A 16,264-nucleotide genomic window follows, 5' to 3' on the forward strand; every position below is an offset into this window, starting at 1 on the left:
CTGGTCGTTAGGGAATAGAAATAGGACAGGAGCGACCTGTAGAAAAACCATGGCTGGCTGGCTCTGTGCGGCAGCCATGACCATGATCCTTGGAGACCGCATGTGGTTTTCACAGATTTGTTCAGGTTCTCTGATGCAATTTTCATACATTAATCACCTGTCGCTGCATGATTAATCGGACCGACGACCTTGACTCGAGGGTTTACCGGGAAGATTTGCGAGAGCGATCTCTGTTGACTAAACAGAGTGTGTGTGGCTGAAGCATACTGTGGTGTGCGAATCTGGACTCTTGCAACTGGCTTTCCTGCTTATCCCAAGATGCTGGACCGGCTTGTCAGTGAACCATCTTGTGTTTTCCTTTGGCTGGTCAGACGAAATTTACGCTGAAAGTGATATTATCTAAGAATTGATAGGACATAAAGCTATTAAGAGGCTGCAGCTGTGCCACATGGGGGAGGATTAAGAAACCAGAGATATGTACTGTACTGAACTTACTGATGTATCGATCTTGCGGTTAACCAACCAAAGTGGCCATGTGTCTGCAGTGCGATGATCAGCTCCTTCCTATGAAAACATCGAGGTGATTAACTACGGGTAAGCTTTTTTAAACTATAGTCATTAAGCAATAACAAAGTGCCCGTGTGTCCTCTTGTGCTTAGGAAGCTGCCATGGCCATCTGCCCATCCCATTCCATGTTTCCACTTCGTTCCTTGACAAGGAGACATCAGGGATTATTGCAAAGAAAAATACCCAATGGCATGGCATGGCATGGCATGCATACAAAGCAACAACTTGATGTTAAATAATGGTAAAAACTAACAAGCAGTGGGTGTAGAAAATCTCGTCATGGAATGAGCATCTGCTGCCGCCGGCGAAGAACTCCACGGCAGTGACAACGGCTAACGACATTTACTGGATCATGACAGTGGACAGTGTCTCCACTCATCATCAAGTTAAGTTTTGTCAAGGTTCCCTCGAGATAACGGCAACGGACATCGGAGACCAGTTCTAGCGTTCTCATTGGTCTGCGTCATTCCATGTACTAGCACTTTCTTAAAGGAAGGTATGACTTGATATGGCAAGATCGAATACAACAGTTGGTTAAATCTTCGATCTACTTACATGAAAAAGACAAAAAGGGGGAAAACTACAGCATGATGCTTTCGGATCACTTTGCAGGAAGTCACCTCGGCGGAAAGTTTGAATTTTCCTTGCTGCATATAGACATCATGACATGCGGCCCTCTGGGCCCACGTGTCAGTTTGGGGAAATTCAGAAACGAGGGCTTATTTTTGGATGCATGAGGCTCACTCGATCATTTTTCATCTGTTATGTGAAAAGTAAACTAAATAATTTAATACTGGCCATTCGAGGAGATAAGAAGGAATATCTGAAAAAAAATAAAAAAGGGCCTAGAGGCGTTTCTTTCTCGGTTGACGGGTGTGTATCGGAATTTTGCATGGTTGCCCGGTTCCTGAAGCAACTGCGTGCCCTCGTTACACAGGCAACCGCGAAGCCTGGCTTGCAATTGCAAAGTCTAGCTGCTGGCATTCCAATCGTATTGCTAGGCTTCACCGGTAACAACCGCGACGACTAACCGTGTGCAATCGTCGTTATTAACGTTGCCTACAGGCTACAGCTGCAAGTAACGCATGCTCTAAAGATAGTAACGTTCAGAGATCAAAGTTTATGTGCTGCAACCTGTGTCCGTGTTACCTGCATTAGCAGCTGGTTGGTTACTTATTCTAAAGTTGTCTGCACTGCACGCTTCACGCTAGCACGCAGGCATGTGTGGCTCGCCGGCCGGTTAGTCAAGATCTGCATATCCTAGGTCAAGTATGTTAATCAGATAGTAAAATGATGTTGGGACCAACTAGCTAGCTAATGGTGTCACGAGATGCTAACCTTAACATACAGTAGTTAACACTCTTGCATTGGCAAGCTGGCTTTATACAGTAGTATACGCACAGCGTGCGTGGTAAGGCCAACGCACGGGTACCGAGAGCTGGAGAGAGACAACGGATGCAATAGGTGTTAACATACATTTTTATTTTTTTTCAATTCTGTCGGCTCGCCTTGCTCTTTGTTTTATGCACACTGCGGTAAAAGAACTGTATTATAGGCAAAAAAAAATTTACATTTCTTGGGCGGTTGGGCTTGGCTGCTCACCCTAAACAAAGCATATATTTTGTTTTTCTTTTTATGAGCCCCTCAACTATGGCGAATTAATGTCTGGATAATTTGCTTTTTAAGTTTCATCGAACAACGTCTCAATCTAAAATCTTCCGGCTACAAATTTTCAGTTCAAATATAGAAAATGTTACCCAGATTACAAACCCTCAAAAATATTGTAACTTTAACATTACCAAATACTCCCTCCGTTCCAAATTATAAGTCATTCCAACTTTTTTGGAGAGTCAAACATTTTTATGTTTGACTAAAATAGAGAAAATCACAAAAATTTATGGCACCGAATAGATATACTATGAAAATATATTTAATGAAGAAATTAATGGTACCTATTTGATATCATGAATGTTAGCACTTTATTGTATAAATTTGGTCAAACTTGAGATGTTTTGACTCTCCAAGAAAGTTGGAATGACTTATAATTTAGAACGGAGGGAGTACCAAACATAAGTTCCAGATAACTCCACGTCGGCACCGGAATGTATATAATGGGATGATGACGCCAGTGTAAAGTGACTTCTGCGATGATGAGAAGAAGGGCCAATGTCGCTGATGATAAGACCCCAGAAGATTAGAGGTCTGTATCCGTTGAGCCATTGAAGCACAAAGACAAGACGATGCACCATCATCACAGCCTGCTAATGGAGAAACGTGTTTACTCATGGCACGTTCACCTCGTGTTAGTCTAGCTTTACCCCCAAGAGCACTAGCTCTCCGGGTCTGTTACTGTCCATGTCTCCGGATAAGGCGATAGGCCCCATCCATCGCGCGTGCTTGACTTGCGTGCATGGACTCTGAGCCTACCACCGTAAGAACTGCTCGTTGCGTGCACCACCACGGACCGTCGTGCTCGTGCACGTCAACGCCACGAGAGATCTCGCCCAAGGAGATCGTGCATGTCAATGCCAGGAGAGAGATCGATCGATCTCCTCACCGACCAGCCAAATTAAAACTCTCCCAGAAATTAATTAAAAACCGTGAAAAGTGCTGGAATAAAGTGAAAAAGCCCGGCCCACGCGTGGATGCATGCAAAGATCGTGTTCGTGCTTGAGTGCAAGTCATATGTTCATCTTTCTTTCAAGGGACGGAGTCATAGGTTTATCTTTCCTTCTGATGACAAGTTGGTCTACCATACAACTCATGCGCCCGTCTCTGCCCTGGTCTTTATCCACATGACAAGTTGGTCTACATGGATTCGGCAGTTAGGAAATGCATGCCTTCTCGGGACATTGTATTTAAGCAGAACTTTGGCCTGCCATGAAATTCCATGATTGACACTAGGAGACACGAACTGAAATGTTATTAAAATAACTTGAGACTGGAGGCTTAATAACCTGGCTTTTTTTTTTCCTGACTGGAGGCTTAATAACCTGGCTTTTTTTTTTCCTGACATGTCGGTCCCTGAAACAGCGTATATAGTTTGCCCAGGTGGAAAAGCTAGCAGATAAGGGGAATAACCTTTACCTCAAGTCTCCAACGAACTCTCAAGTGACTGTGTCTTGATTCCTTTGTCCCATGTATTTGTCCTCGTTGTCCAAGCACACTTCTTTTCTTTTCTTGCTGAATAATCCGAGTGATGAGAGATCAGAAAGCAAAGTTTTGGTGCGCAGCTGTTGTTTTTTTCATACGCGCCGAGAAGTTGGGCGAGCACACCCACCACTCATATGCTTTATTCTCTACTGTTTTTCATTTTACTTTACTGTGACGACAAGCAAATACGGACCCTCACTTTTCCTAATTTTTAACTGTAATTTTTTCAGCAAACTCAAAAAAGTTTATTTTTGCAGTCCTTTTTGTGCGAAGTGTGATACTCGAGTGGATTTGCAGGCACTTTTTTTTTACATTGGCAGGAGCACTACCTTTGATTTAAGATACCTTTGATTTAAGAAGGATAGAAAGTTTGAACCTGAATTACATAAGATTACATAGTAAAATTCAAAGCTCATGTATCGCTAAGAAATGTGGAAAGCTTCGGAACACTAGACAACAAGAAGTTCTTCTTGTAGTAAAGGATTACCACACGCCTTCCTTCGCATGAGAACATTATTTTGAATGAGCCCAAAGACTTGGTCTGGCCTCAACGTCGAGTGTTCATAGATCCTTCTATATCTTTCTCTCCAAATATGCCATGTGGTGTACATAAGAATGGCGGCCACTGATGGATTTGCAGGCACTCGAGCAGCCAAGCTCTCCGCAAAACTTGGTCAATGCAAGTAGTGGTGCACCACCACCAGACAGCAAGATCCTCTTGCAAGAGGCCATGGTGTATAAACTAGAAAGTGATCGCCATTGCCACCATGCATGCATACATACACCACGAATTCGGCACATTCAAAAGTGGATGGATTTGCTCTTTCTTTGGGTCATGAAATTGACAGAGATGCATGTCCGTTTCACCAAAACGTGGAGGAGCCACACACACACTCGCTGTATCTTTCAGAGGCTGCCCATCAATCCACATTCTGCAAGTAAAGGGGAAGCAAACCTCTGCCAAACCTTTGGTTTACTATTGGCAGCAGCACCATGGAGTTGCATTTTTTCTTCTCTGTCTTTTGTTTGGTACACAAAGCACATGCAACACATGCTATGGCCCTCTTAGTTCTTTTACTCCCATTTCCATTTTATTTTATATTTACCATATGGTTATGAACTATAGCAAACAAAAAATAACAGCTAATTAGTGATAGGTAAATGTAATGGGAGATGAACCGCATGTCATTTTTCTTTCTGTGCTTTGTTTAAAAAAGTAAAGCTCTGACGATATAATGACAAAAGGAAAACGTAATTTTCAGGATGAAGGGTTCCTATTAGCCAGCTGCCACGCACTTGAGCTGAAACTTTCCAGGGCACGAGTCGGCACACCACCAAACAAAGATGAACAGAACACGGCTTCGTTCGCCAACGCCAAGCATGACAAGAGCTAGCTGCCAAGAGATCGGAGCTGCAGGAGCACGAGGGGACGAAAGAAAAAGGAGATTCTCCCCCACATTTGTGCGCTGAAAGCACCCAAAACCTGCCTCTGAAATCGCACTTTCCACCTTCCACTTTAGAGAAGTAATTGGTTTTGAGGTCATCATGGCCATGATCAAGGATAACAGTGATGCCTAACTTCGATTTGCGAATCTAAAAGATCTTCAGACCGGTCACCTCAACTGAAACCACGTACCCTCTGACAGACACAGTAGGAGGGTCAAGGAGATCCTTTCAGGCGGCATCTTTGTTTCTTCAAGACTTCGAAGCAGTGTTGGCTACTCTGAATGCATTGGCAAAGGAGGCGAATGCATCCATGTAATGTACTAAATGTAACAAAACTACAATGGGGGTCAAATGCTTCATGGGCAGAAAAGTGATGAATTGGCAGTAGGAGGATCTCATGTCCAATGCATAGGCCCTGATTGAGATCCAAGAAGTGGGAACCAAAGGCGAGAGCGATGGAGCCCAAAGTCTGCTGACGAGCTGAATAGTCAGTGAAAGCGTGCTCCACAGCACAGCGACACAAACTTGCTCAGATTCCCGTCCCCACGCAACGCGTTCAGTTTCAGAGCTCAGGAAAGGCAGTGCTGATGCTCCTCAGCTCAGTCCACAGAACGAAAGGCATGGATTTGAGACGACTGATCTGTCTAACCGGTGACCAGAAACACAGTACTGCAAGTCAAAGCAAGTCTCTGTCTGAGTGTCATCCCTGTATGGCAACTGGCTACTGCTGACCAGCGACGGCGCTCTGGCTACTGTCACCTTCTAGAAAACGTTCGCACTTGACTTGGCACAGTATGAGAAGATTCTTTTTTCCTGAAAGATTACAGCATCAGTCCATCAGATGATGACCTGAAGGTGATGAGCCAACAGCGTCAGCACGTCACAAATCAGATTCAGATTGAACAATAAGCCCAGCAGCGACACTGCAACATACTTGAGAACGGCCACTGTCCCTTTTGATTATGAGATGGAAACTAGTGCAGAGAACATTTGCAAAGAGTAATTGTTCAGAATCCGAATGTTGCCCCGGTGGGGCTCTCGCATTGCGTGATTCTGCTGGCAAATGAAATGGCATGGTGGTGTTGACGTTGTGCTGCCATCGATCCGCAGAGGAAGCAGCAGCAGCCGTGGTCGGAGGCTACTATACGATACGAAAGTGAGGGGGGGCCTCGTACGGGCCTGGCGGCGCCGTGAGTTCCCGCGCGGCTACGATGCGGCGCCTCCTGTGCGCGGCTACCGCCCCCGCCTCCATGTCGGCATGTCCTTGCTGCAGGAGTCAGATGAGTGGCGGTCTCATGCTAGGGCTTTAGGGGGAGATGACCAATATGAGTGAGACAGGGCTTCGCGATCCGGGCGGCGTGGACGCCGGCGGCGGACGGGCGGGAGGAGCTTGCCATGCTTTTTGCAAATATTCAGATCGCGATTAATCGTCGCGAACCAAACTAGGTGGTTTGTGCAAACATTCGGATCGCGATTATTAATCGCGATCCAATATAAGGTTGTTTATGTAAATATTCAGATCACGATTAATAGTCGCGATCTAAAACGAGGTGGTTTTGCAAGTATTAGGATCTAGGGTGTGTTTAAAAATATTCCAGATCGGCTACATGTCAACCGGCGATGCCGCCGCGGCACCGCCGATCTCCGCTAGCCCCGCCGCCGTGCGTCCAGCGCTCCCTTCCGTTGAGGTCACACATACTGAAGGCGCAACATTTGCAACATACCGGTGATGTGGAGGCTGATGGGATCGCAGCCGCTGAGCGCGGGTATGTTCCTCGCCGCGCATTGCTCCGCCGCCGCCATTGCAGCGGAAGCCGACGGGTTCGCCATACTGAAGGCGGTGGCGGCGGTGTGGTGCTGTGGCCAGAGCACCCGCCCGTCTACTCCGTCTACGCCGGCTGGGACCGTGCCCACCGTGGCCCGACGCCATAGTGATTTCCGTCGCGGTGAGTCATCATTCATTAGTCGGCGCTCTGGCTCTGGCTGTTGTCATCTTCTAGAAAAACGTTCACACTTGACTTGGAACAGTATCAGATTTATTTTTCTGAAAGATTACAGTATAAGTGTCTATCTCTATCAGATGATGACCTGAAGGCGATGAGCCGACAGCGTCAGCACGTCACATATTAGATTCAGATTGAACAATACGCCCAGCAGCAACACTTGCAACAGAATTGAGACTGATCATCCACGGTTAGCAACACACATGAACGCAACGTACGGGGCTGTGCTTCCTTCACTTATTGAGATGTCAACAACAGTGTAAGGCCCGATGCTGACGCTGTAGCATCAGGATTGGAGAAGAAACGAATGGTGATGGGCGATTGTGAGGAAAACTCGTAAGGGCAACCGGGTTATTATCGCTGTCGGCAGAAATCCATGCTGAAGTTCAGCATGGACCAATGATCAGAAATATGGTGTGTGTGTGTGTGTACTTCATGCCTTCACAAGTGAATTCTTGCATGCTTGAAGAACAGGTAGAAGAGGACGGCCGATGACACGAAGAGGGTTAACAGTACCAGCCAGATTTGCCACACTGCAGCAGCCAGGAGAGTGAAAATGAGGCCCAGTAGAGCAAGGACTGCTTACAGAGACACAGACGCGTACCTTTCCATTCAGGAGGGACGTCAAGTTTTGTTATCTCTGCTCCCCATTGATGTGAGGTGGAGATTACAACCCTGCAATATTCAAAGAAAGTATATTATAGTGCATAGCATGATTTGCACTTGCCACCGGGGAAAGGCATGTTGGTCATGTTGAGTATGGTGTAGATGCATGTGGAGGAAATGTTTTGCTTGTTCCACTGAAAATCCTAGGCTCCTAGCAACTAGCATACATAATTATCTATCTTAGTCGTGCATACACAAATTCATAACCAATGTTGTGCACCTTTGCTGAAACTGTGAATCATGTCAAATTCCCGGTGCTACAGAAAGACAATTCATTTTTTGTTCTGGATATAGCCAGTGATCGTTGCTAAATAGAGTGCTTAGTAATGCTAACCTATCACTCTAGTGATGTTCGGTTTGTCTGTGTTCTTGCAGCAAAGACGAAGGATTACCTTTCAGTAGGGCAAAATTCAATTGAAGAAATTGGAGAGCCAAGATGAACCTTCTTGCTCCAGTGAGCAACTTCCATCTTCTGTACTTCCACGACACAAAAGTTGCCGTCACAGGTTCCTCTAAATTAAAGGTGAAAAGTATATCCATATTAATGAGACCTCACAACCAAAGGAAAATCCAGCATTGGTGGTCAAATATTAACAGATACAAATTTAGTTAAATGGGACAGCAAATGGATATCCTCCTTTCCTAAAAAAGGAAAAAAAAGCTGGAATCTTGTTTCAATGCAACCGATTGGTTGAGAACATGTTAATAACAGCATAACCATTATACGTTGGCCAGCTAATATGTTCTTTAGTCCATTGGCTAAACTTCAGGTTATGCTGTCACTATTTATCTGAAAAAGGCTGCATCTTCGGAATTTTTTAGGAATATGCAACTCAACATGCAGTAGGTAGCCATGGTTGTTTATCATAATATATATACATTTTAAATAATAAAAACAATGATTTAAGCTCAGCAAAGTCTACAAGAAGCAATCCAATGGGAAATGCAAAAGAAAGTTGAATTGCCAATCTTGGAAAAATAACTATTACAAGTAGTTTCAAACACTGGCAATACACAGTTGTTACTAAAAGCAAAATGCTTGATGGAAATGTGTTGCCAGAATCAATTCAACGGTCAGCATCTCCTTCACTTACAGTGCAAGATACTTCCCATCCAAGCTAACGGAGAGTGTGGAAATGGGCTTAGCTGAAAGTTTTTTGTATCCGATTCTCTTCCAGTTACTTATGTCCACAGCCATAGTCCAAACGTTATGCCCTATTTCAGAGACAAAAAGTTTTATTATAGCTGGCTACTGCTGCTGCAGTTCTTTTAATTTCATTTACAGGATTACCTTTTACAAGTGTGCAGAACAGGAAAGGTTTAGTTCCATCCCTAGAAAAACGGCAGCACTCAATCTTCTCATCCTGTAAACAAACATAAAGAAGAAGAAGAAGAAGATCAGAACAACAGTTGAGTTTTCAACTATCATGATGGAGAAATATAGCAAGTTGTCATAATATACCGGAGATCTTGTCAAATTGACAAGTGGAGACCCCTCATCAACCTTCCATATTCTCGCAGAACCATCAATGGATGTCGAAACTAAAAATTCTGAATCCAAGCTACATGAGAAGGGTAGACGCACTATATTAGAAAATACGAGTTTAGGCATTTATCTTACAAAGTTATGAATGCAGTAACTCTCTCTTCCAAGCAAGGAACTCTTAAGACAAAGGCTACACTAAAACTACCAAGATACTAGCTAGAAGGCATATTGTGCAAATTGTGCCAGACCGAATCCTATATATTTATCTAAGTAGCCACTAGGCAGCATGAGGTAATAATCAATAATGCTTGTCTCAACTCAGGCGGGAAATATCAGTCAAATAAAAGCAGCTCCCCCATTTCTTCACCTGATGTCCATGTCACGGAAAGATTTGTGAGCTTTAGGTTCGTCCAAAATCACATTGAGACTTTGCCAATGAAATATTCTGAGGTGTCCATCCTGTCATAGACTCATAGCGAAATACACTTAGGAAGTTTAAATAGAAAATTGAATATTATTTAGTAAACAGAACAAAACATGATTCGAAAAGTAACTCATTGAAGCTATATACTCTTGAACAAAACATATTTCGAAAATTATCAGCAGATGAATTATTAGTACTTCGAGAAAAAATGGAACTCACACCATATCATTAATACAGTAACAGAAAAGATCACCAATAGAAGTTTATAATAACAAGACAGGATGAGATCATACCTCACCACCAATAGCAAACTTAGCACCATCAGTGCTGAATGTTAAACATTTCTGAGGCCCAACAGATTGGAGAGGTGAAGCTTCTCTTGAAATAAGGTGGACACCAAAATCTCTATAAACCAGCTTGAACACCCTACAAGAGTGACAGAGCATATAAAAAGTCTACAAGAAGCGAAAACCGGTGAAAAAGGTAAGTGATCCTCGTATAACATCAAAGCAAATGTGTTGGTTTCTAGGAGAGGCTCACCTGCACCCTTTGGCGGTGGCGCAGACCAACTCCCGGCCGCCGGGGTGCACGGCGATCGCCCGCGCCGTGTCGTCTGCATCCTCGCCCAAGACGACCCTCGCCTGCGAAACCACAAGCAAGCGAGCATAAGCTCATCGCGCGATCGGAGTATCAGACTGGTCCTCGAGCGGCCGCGTGGGGAAGCAGTCACCGGCTCACCGCTCACCAGGGGCTCGGAGGCGAGGGCGGAGGCCCTGACGTCGAACTCGAGGAGCTCGAGGAGCGGCGGGGACGAGGCCGTGGCGCCGCGGCCGAACGCGACGAGGAGGCGGCTGACGCCGGTCGGCCCGTCATCGTCCCGCCGCCGTATCCACGCCGCGCATGTCACCTTCCCGAGCGCCGCACCCTCGCCGCCGTTCCCCGCCATAGGAGAGCAGCGGTGGACGGTGGCGCCTTGGTGGCCTCAGCGAGGTTTCCGGCGCTGCTCTGCTTTTGTTGGCGCTTGGATTTCTTAGGGAGGAGACGGGACGAGGGAGGCGGCCGGCCGCCGTGGCGCGAGGCGTTGGGCGCGGGCGGAGGAGTCGTGGCGGGGCGGAGTGCGCCACGGAATCGTCGGCCGTATCCACTAGAGATATGCTCGCGCCGGCTGCGCGCCCGCGCTGGCGCAAGCTCACGATTCGAGCACCGCGCGAATCGGCCTGCCGGGCCCGGGCGCTCACGCGTCAGCCTAGCTGGCACGTCGCGTCGCTGTCTTCCCCGCGCAAGGTGAAACCGACCGCGCCATGCGCCCATGCCGGCGTCGCGTCTCGGCACAAGCGTGCGCACGGCTTCGCCGGCGGAAAGGGCTCGTTTTATGCGGATAGGCGTGCGCATCGTCGCCACCGGAGCTCGCTGGAGGCTAGAGACCGTGGCCGGAGGAGACGGTGTCACGGTGAAGCTCTCAAGGCGCTCTCGACCCCGCGGAAGCGGCACCCGCCGAGGAACCGAGGAGTAGCGGCACTGGGTGCGCGCGGCTAGACTGCGTCCGCAATGCTGCCTTCCTGAGTGTGTGCCGGGGTTAAATCAGCCGGAACCGGAAGAGAAGGCCGCGCCACCTCGTAGTTGATTGCTGACAGGGCTTATCGCCGCCGTTGGTGAGACGTGCGCGCTGCACAACACAGGTTGCGCGCGTCGTCAGAAAAAGAAGCACGCGACGCGATCAGGACATTCTATTGAAAAAAAAAGTATCAGGACAGATTGGAGATGGCACGCTGATGCGTGGAATGAATTCTTTTTATGAGCGACGGCTCCATCAAACTGCATCACTTTTACACATGATCGAAGACGGAATCGATCACCACACGTGCTCAACATGCATCTGTTCAAAATTGGAGATGGTACAATGATGGGTCGACAAAACTATCTCGTGTTCTCAACTCAACCAACCTATTTACATATGTTGCATCGTCCCATTGTCGACATGTTTAGAATCCGTTGGAAATTCATCAACATGTGACAAGGGGCATCCAGTTCATTCCCTTTCTGCTACTGGACTAATGGTACCAAAAGTGGCACCAAAATAGTGACACCATTTCTTCTGTGGATCTTATACCACACTAATCTGAGGAGAACTTTATACCGACACCTACATAGGAGACAACTCTCTACAAGAGAACTCAAATCTTTTATTCACGTCCTCACAACTTGATACAACACTCACTCTTACATTCTTTATATGGCTACCCTACCATAACACCACTACACTATATGGCAACCTTGCCATCTTCACCTATGACTCACATGTCACTCTATGCCATGGTATGGCTAGGAGGAAGGGAAGCACCTCTATTTATAGGTGCTCATGATCATTGTGGTGTCCACATTCTTCCATACAAAATATCTTAGTAGCCCTTGGCTATTTGTCTATGACACAGTACAACCTAATTCAAGTGTATCCATTACTGCAGTGGCAAAGAATCCATAGTGACAAAAGCAATAGAACTTAGACAAGGCTAATTAAACATTATATGTAGCATCTGGCAAGCTGCAGAAAGCATAAAATGCAAAAGGCAAGAGAAATGAAATTTTATAAGAAAGCAACATAGATTCAGTACTTGAAAGAATGGCAAATCTAAAGTATTTCGATATGAAATCAACATGAGAACCTCACCAAGTACTCAGTTCGGTGGCTTTGACGGGAAGCCAAAGATTTCGTAAATTTCCGTGTAATTATTTTCTGGAATACTACTGATGTCAATATAAGAAGTGACACCGCTGCTAGCACCAGGGGCAGATGAACCTCTCGAGCTGCTAGCACTAGGGACGGATGAACGTCTCGAGCTGCTAGCACCAGGGACGGATGAACCTCTCCAGCTGCTAGTACCAGGGGCACTACAACCAATCCCAGCAGAGCTGCCAACTCTTTGGGTAGGTTTGTATTTAACAAGTAATTGGTAACACAAGTTCTGAAGTTGGTTATTTGCAATAGTGTACAAAGCAGCATCTGCTTGCTTTTCATTCCCCTGTAGCAAAAGATCTGACAAAAACTTAGTTAGCTAAGAATGTGATACAAGTACATTTTCAGGGGCAATAGGTGGTTTGGATGATATGATTACCGTTAAGCATTTTGCATGTGTCAAACACCTGGAAAAATCCAACCTTCCAAAGAAATCATCAGCATAATTCTTAAAATTAAATAACTTCCGACTTGAGCGAGGAGGTAAAAAAAGAAAACCGATTTCATTTCAGGAGCCCCTTCTGAACAAGTCACAGCATGACACCGTGACCACCGCTTTTGGTTAACAAGATCATTCTCACCGAGAACTTTCCTAAAGGCAATAGCATCATTTGGAGGCAGCTTATGATAATATAACATTAGAAGATCAATCTCCATGATTCTTTGACAGGCTTATTGCCCTGCTGAGCTTGAAAATATCATTGACCTTTTTATTTTCAGCCGAGATTCATCCCCAGTATCTTTAAGACCAACAATCCATGAAGCAAGCTCAGCAACATACATTGGATATTGATAGCTTCCATCTGATTCTTTATACATAAAGAATCTGTCTAAGATAGACTTCTTAATAAACAGCACATCTTTCATATAGAAAGGTTGCTTCAGCTTTTCCAACTTAAATTCGTTTCTTATCTCGATAGAACGAGTATCAAGTATATACCACAAGTCTTTTAACTGTAGAAGCTCATTAAATGAAAAGCCATCTTCATGCGGGTACTCAAAAGCCTCTCCCAGCATTGATACAATCATTTGTGCGTCATTTCCAAGACCAACGGTATAGGTTATACCTAAATTTCTAGACTGTAATGCATTAGGGAGACTAATCTTTTCAAACCAATTTTCAGATTTCATTAGACTCTCAATGTGAGATTGCAAGGAAATTGGTGCAGTCCTGTGACCTCCTCTTAAGCAATGTCTACTTCGAAGAGTACATGGTTCACTGAAAACCATACCAGACACAACAAGTTTACCGTTGCACAGAAAGTAGACATCAGTTAAGAAGATCCGACTAATTTCCATAGCTTCAGCAATGATTAATTCTAGAGATGAAAACCTTTTATCCTTATGTTTCTAGGTTAGTGTTGAGAAACCAGCACCCCAAATATCACACCGACTTCATAAAAGTGGCACCAAAATAGTGACACCATTTCTTCTGTGGATCTTATACCACACTAATCTGAGGAGAACTTTACACTGACACCTACATAGGAGACAACTCTCTACAAGAGAACTCAATCTTTTATTCACGTACTCACAACTTGATACAACACTCACTCTTACATTCTTTATATGGCTACCCTACCATAACACCACTACACTATATGGCAACCTTGCCATCTTCACCTATGACTCACATGTCACTCTATGCCATGGTATGGCTAGGAGGAAGGGGAGCACCTCTGTTTATAGGTGCTCATGATCATTGTGGTGTCCACACTCTTCCATACAAAATATCTTAACTCTAGAACCCTCCTCATTCTTATCTAGTTTCTTATATTTCTACCATACTAAAATATCTAGTTCTCGAGTATTCTACACTTCACCATGAAGCATGGTAACTATGACTCATGCATTCTCTCTAATTTTCTAGAACTTTCTTACCTTGCCATGATTTTATCATTTTACATGGCAAAGTTAGTCTCTTGAGATCTTCACAATCTTCTAGAATATTCCAAGTATGCATTGCATATTTCAACAGTTAGAGATTGCAACTCTTGCCTATAGTACAAACTAACCCCCAATGCAACCTGCCACCGGCATCACCTATCAGAGGAGGAGGCGCCAAGGATAAAGCAACAATGAGATTCAGTTAGTTGTCTTCAGCGGCAAGTCTTAGTTTGTTTCAGTTTTGTTTCAAATTAGCATTGGATTACATTTGGTTGTTATCAGGTTGTTCGATTAGTTGAGGAACTCTAGCGAAGTTGTTGAGTCTGTAATCCTGACTATTTACATGCAGCCACAAATCAGAAATAAACAAGCTAGAATTAATCTATTTCCTCGTCTCCCTGCACTCTGTTTCTCATCTCCTTCCTGCTCGTCGCCATCTCAGTGACCCCTGTGTGCATCACGGGCAGGAAATCGGCAGCGCAGCGGCCGGCAACCTCCCACAGATATCACCAAGTAGACTCCCACGACTATCCCATGGTCGTGACAACTTGGTATCAGCTTCCGAGTCTACATCCATGGGCTCCCTAGCTGATCTTGACGAGGTGAAGAAGCTCATTGCTGAGCAAGGCGAGACCATCAAGCTCCTACGCCAGGACACCAAAGAGCACAATAACAAACTCGCCACCAGCGTCGACAAACTCATCACGTCGGTGCAGGGTCTCTTGGACCTCTTTGGGCTGCCAATATGGAGCAATCCCTAAGGAGAACTCCGGCATCTACGCCTGACTGGATCGGTGGCGGAGTACCAAAGCAAGTTCCTCACCCTCCTTAGTCACGCCGGCCCGTTGACGGACCGCTAGGAGCAGCAGATGTTCACATCTGGCCTCGTCGACGACATTCGCGTGGACGTGGAATTGCAGGGTCCATGGGACCTAGAACATGCCTGCAACTTAGCCCGAGCGTATGAGAAGAAGATGTCTCGCTTCCACACTACCAGCTGCTCCGGCACTTCACGCACGTTCCCGACGTCACGACCAACACCGACCACGCCCACAACCCTTGGACTGTGGGACATCAAGCAACGTCGGAGATGGCGCCACCACGCTTTTGTTCACTGGAAATAGCCAGTGATCGTTGCTAAATAAAGTGCTTAGCAATGCTAACCTATCACTCTTGAACAAAACATATTACGAAAATTATCAGCAGATGAATGATTAGTACTTCAAGGAAAAAAAATGGAAATCAGACCTCAGGATAGCTTCTTATGCTTTGAGGTTAAGATGGCTATAGCTAAAGAGAACAGACAGCAATAGGCCGTGTAAGTCACTGCCAGTTCAGTTTGTGAATGACAATGTGCTCAAACAGATGTTTCATGCCTCCATTCAAGTGCAGCTTGGAGACGGCAATCTAGCCTTGTTTTGGACTGATAGATGGAACAACAACTCCTCTCCATGCACCATTGCACCAAATCTTTGCAACACTGTCAGGCGGAGAACAAGAAACAGACGCCTAGTGGCTGAAGCGCTGCACAATAAACAGTGGATCTCTGATGTTGTCGGATCGTTAACAGTGCAAGCTCTTCATCAGTATGTGCTCTTGTGGCACCAGCCGCAGCGTGTTCAGTTAACACCCGGCGTTGAAGACATCATCACCTGGAGATGGGAGCCCTCAGGTGTTTATTCTGCCCGATCTGCATATAAAGCCTTCTTCGTGGGATCGGGAACCTTCCCAGTGGGCAGATTGATATGGAAAGCATGGGCGCCAATGAAGGTGCGTTTTTTCATGTGGCTGGCTTGCAGAGACCGTCTCTGGAAGACAGAGACGACAACGCCGAGGGCTGCAAGACAATGCCGCTTGGGCCTTGTGTGACCAGGAAACAGAGAACGTAGATCATTTGT

General features: G+C 45.6%; 1 protein-coding gene across 2 annotated transcripts; it reads right to left on the reverse strand.

Annotated features, from left to right (window-relative positions):
- Positions 1 to 7,325: 7,325 nt before the first annotated feature.
- LOC101759979 (SEC12-like protein 1) lies at positions 7,326 to 10,948 on the reverse strand. 2 transcript variants are annotated; one of them, XM_022822939.1, is made up of 10 exons: positions 10,476 to 10,948; positions 10,286 to 10,386; positions 10,039 to 10,171; positions 9,689 to 9,780; positions 9,298 to 9,397; positions 9,127 to 9,199; positions 8,930 to 9,050; positions 8,228 to 8,347; positions 7,774 to 7,844; positions 7,326 to 7,702 (listed from the first exon to the last, which is right to left on the reverse strand). In XM_022822939.1, the coding sequence occupies exons 1-10, from the start codon at positions 10,689 to 10,691 to the stop codon at positions 7,611 to 7,613; spliced, it is 1,119 nt and encodes a 372-aa protein (XP_022678674.1). In that variant the 5' UTR covers positions 10,692 to 10,948; the 3' UTR covers positions 7,326 to 7,610. The 2 variants fall into 2 exon arrangements, with proteins under 2 accessions (XP_022678674.1, XP_004981409.1); XM_004981352.2 differs by having other exon boundaries at positions 10,491 to 10,947.
- Positions 10,949 to 16,264: the final 5,316 nt, after the last annotated feature.

This window comes from Setaria italica, chromosome IX, assembly GCF_000263155.2.
Source record: "Setaria italica strain Yugu1 chromosome IX, Setaria_italica_v2.0, whole genome shotgun sequence".
Classification (NCBI taxonomy): domain Eukaryota; kingdom Viridiplantae; phylum Streptophyta; class Magnoliopsida; order Poales; family Poaceae; genus Setaria; species Setaria italica.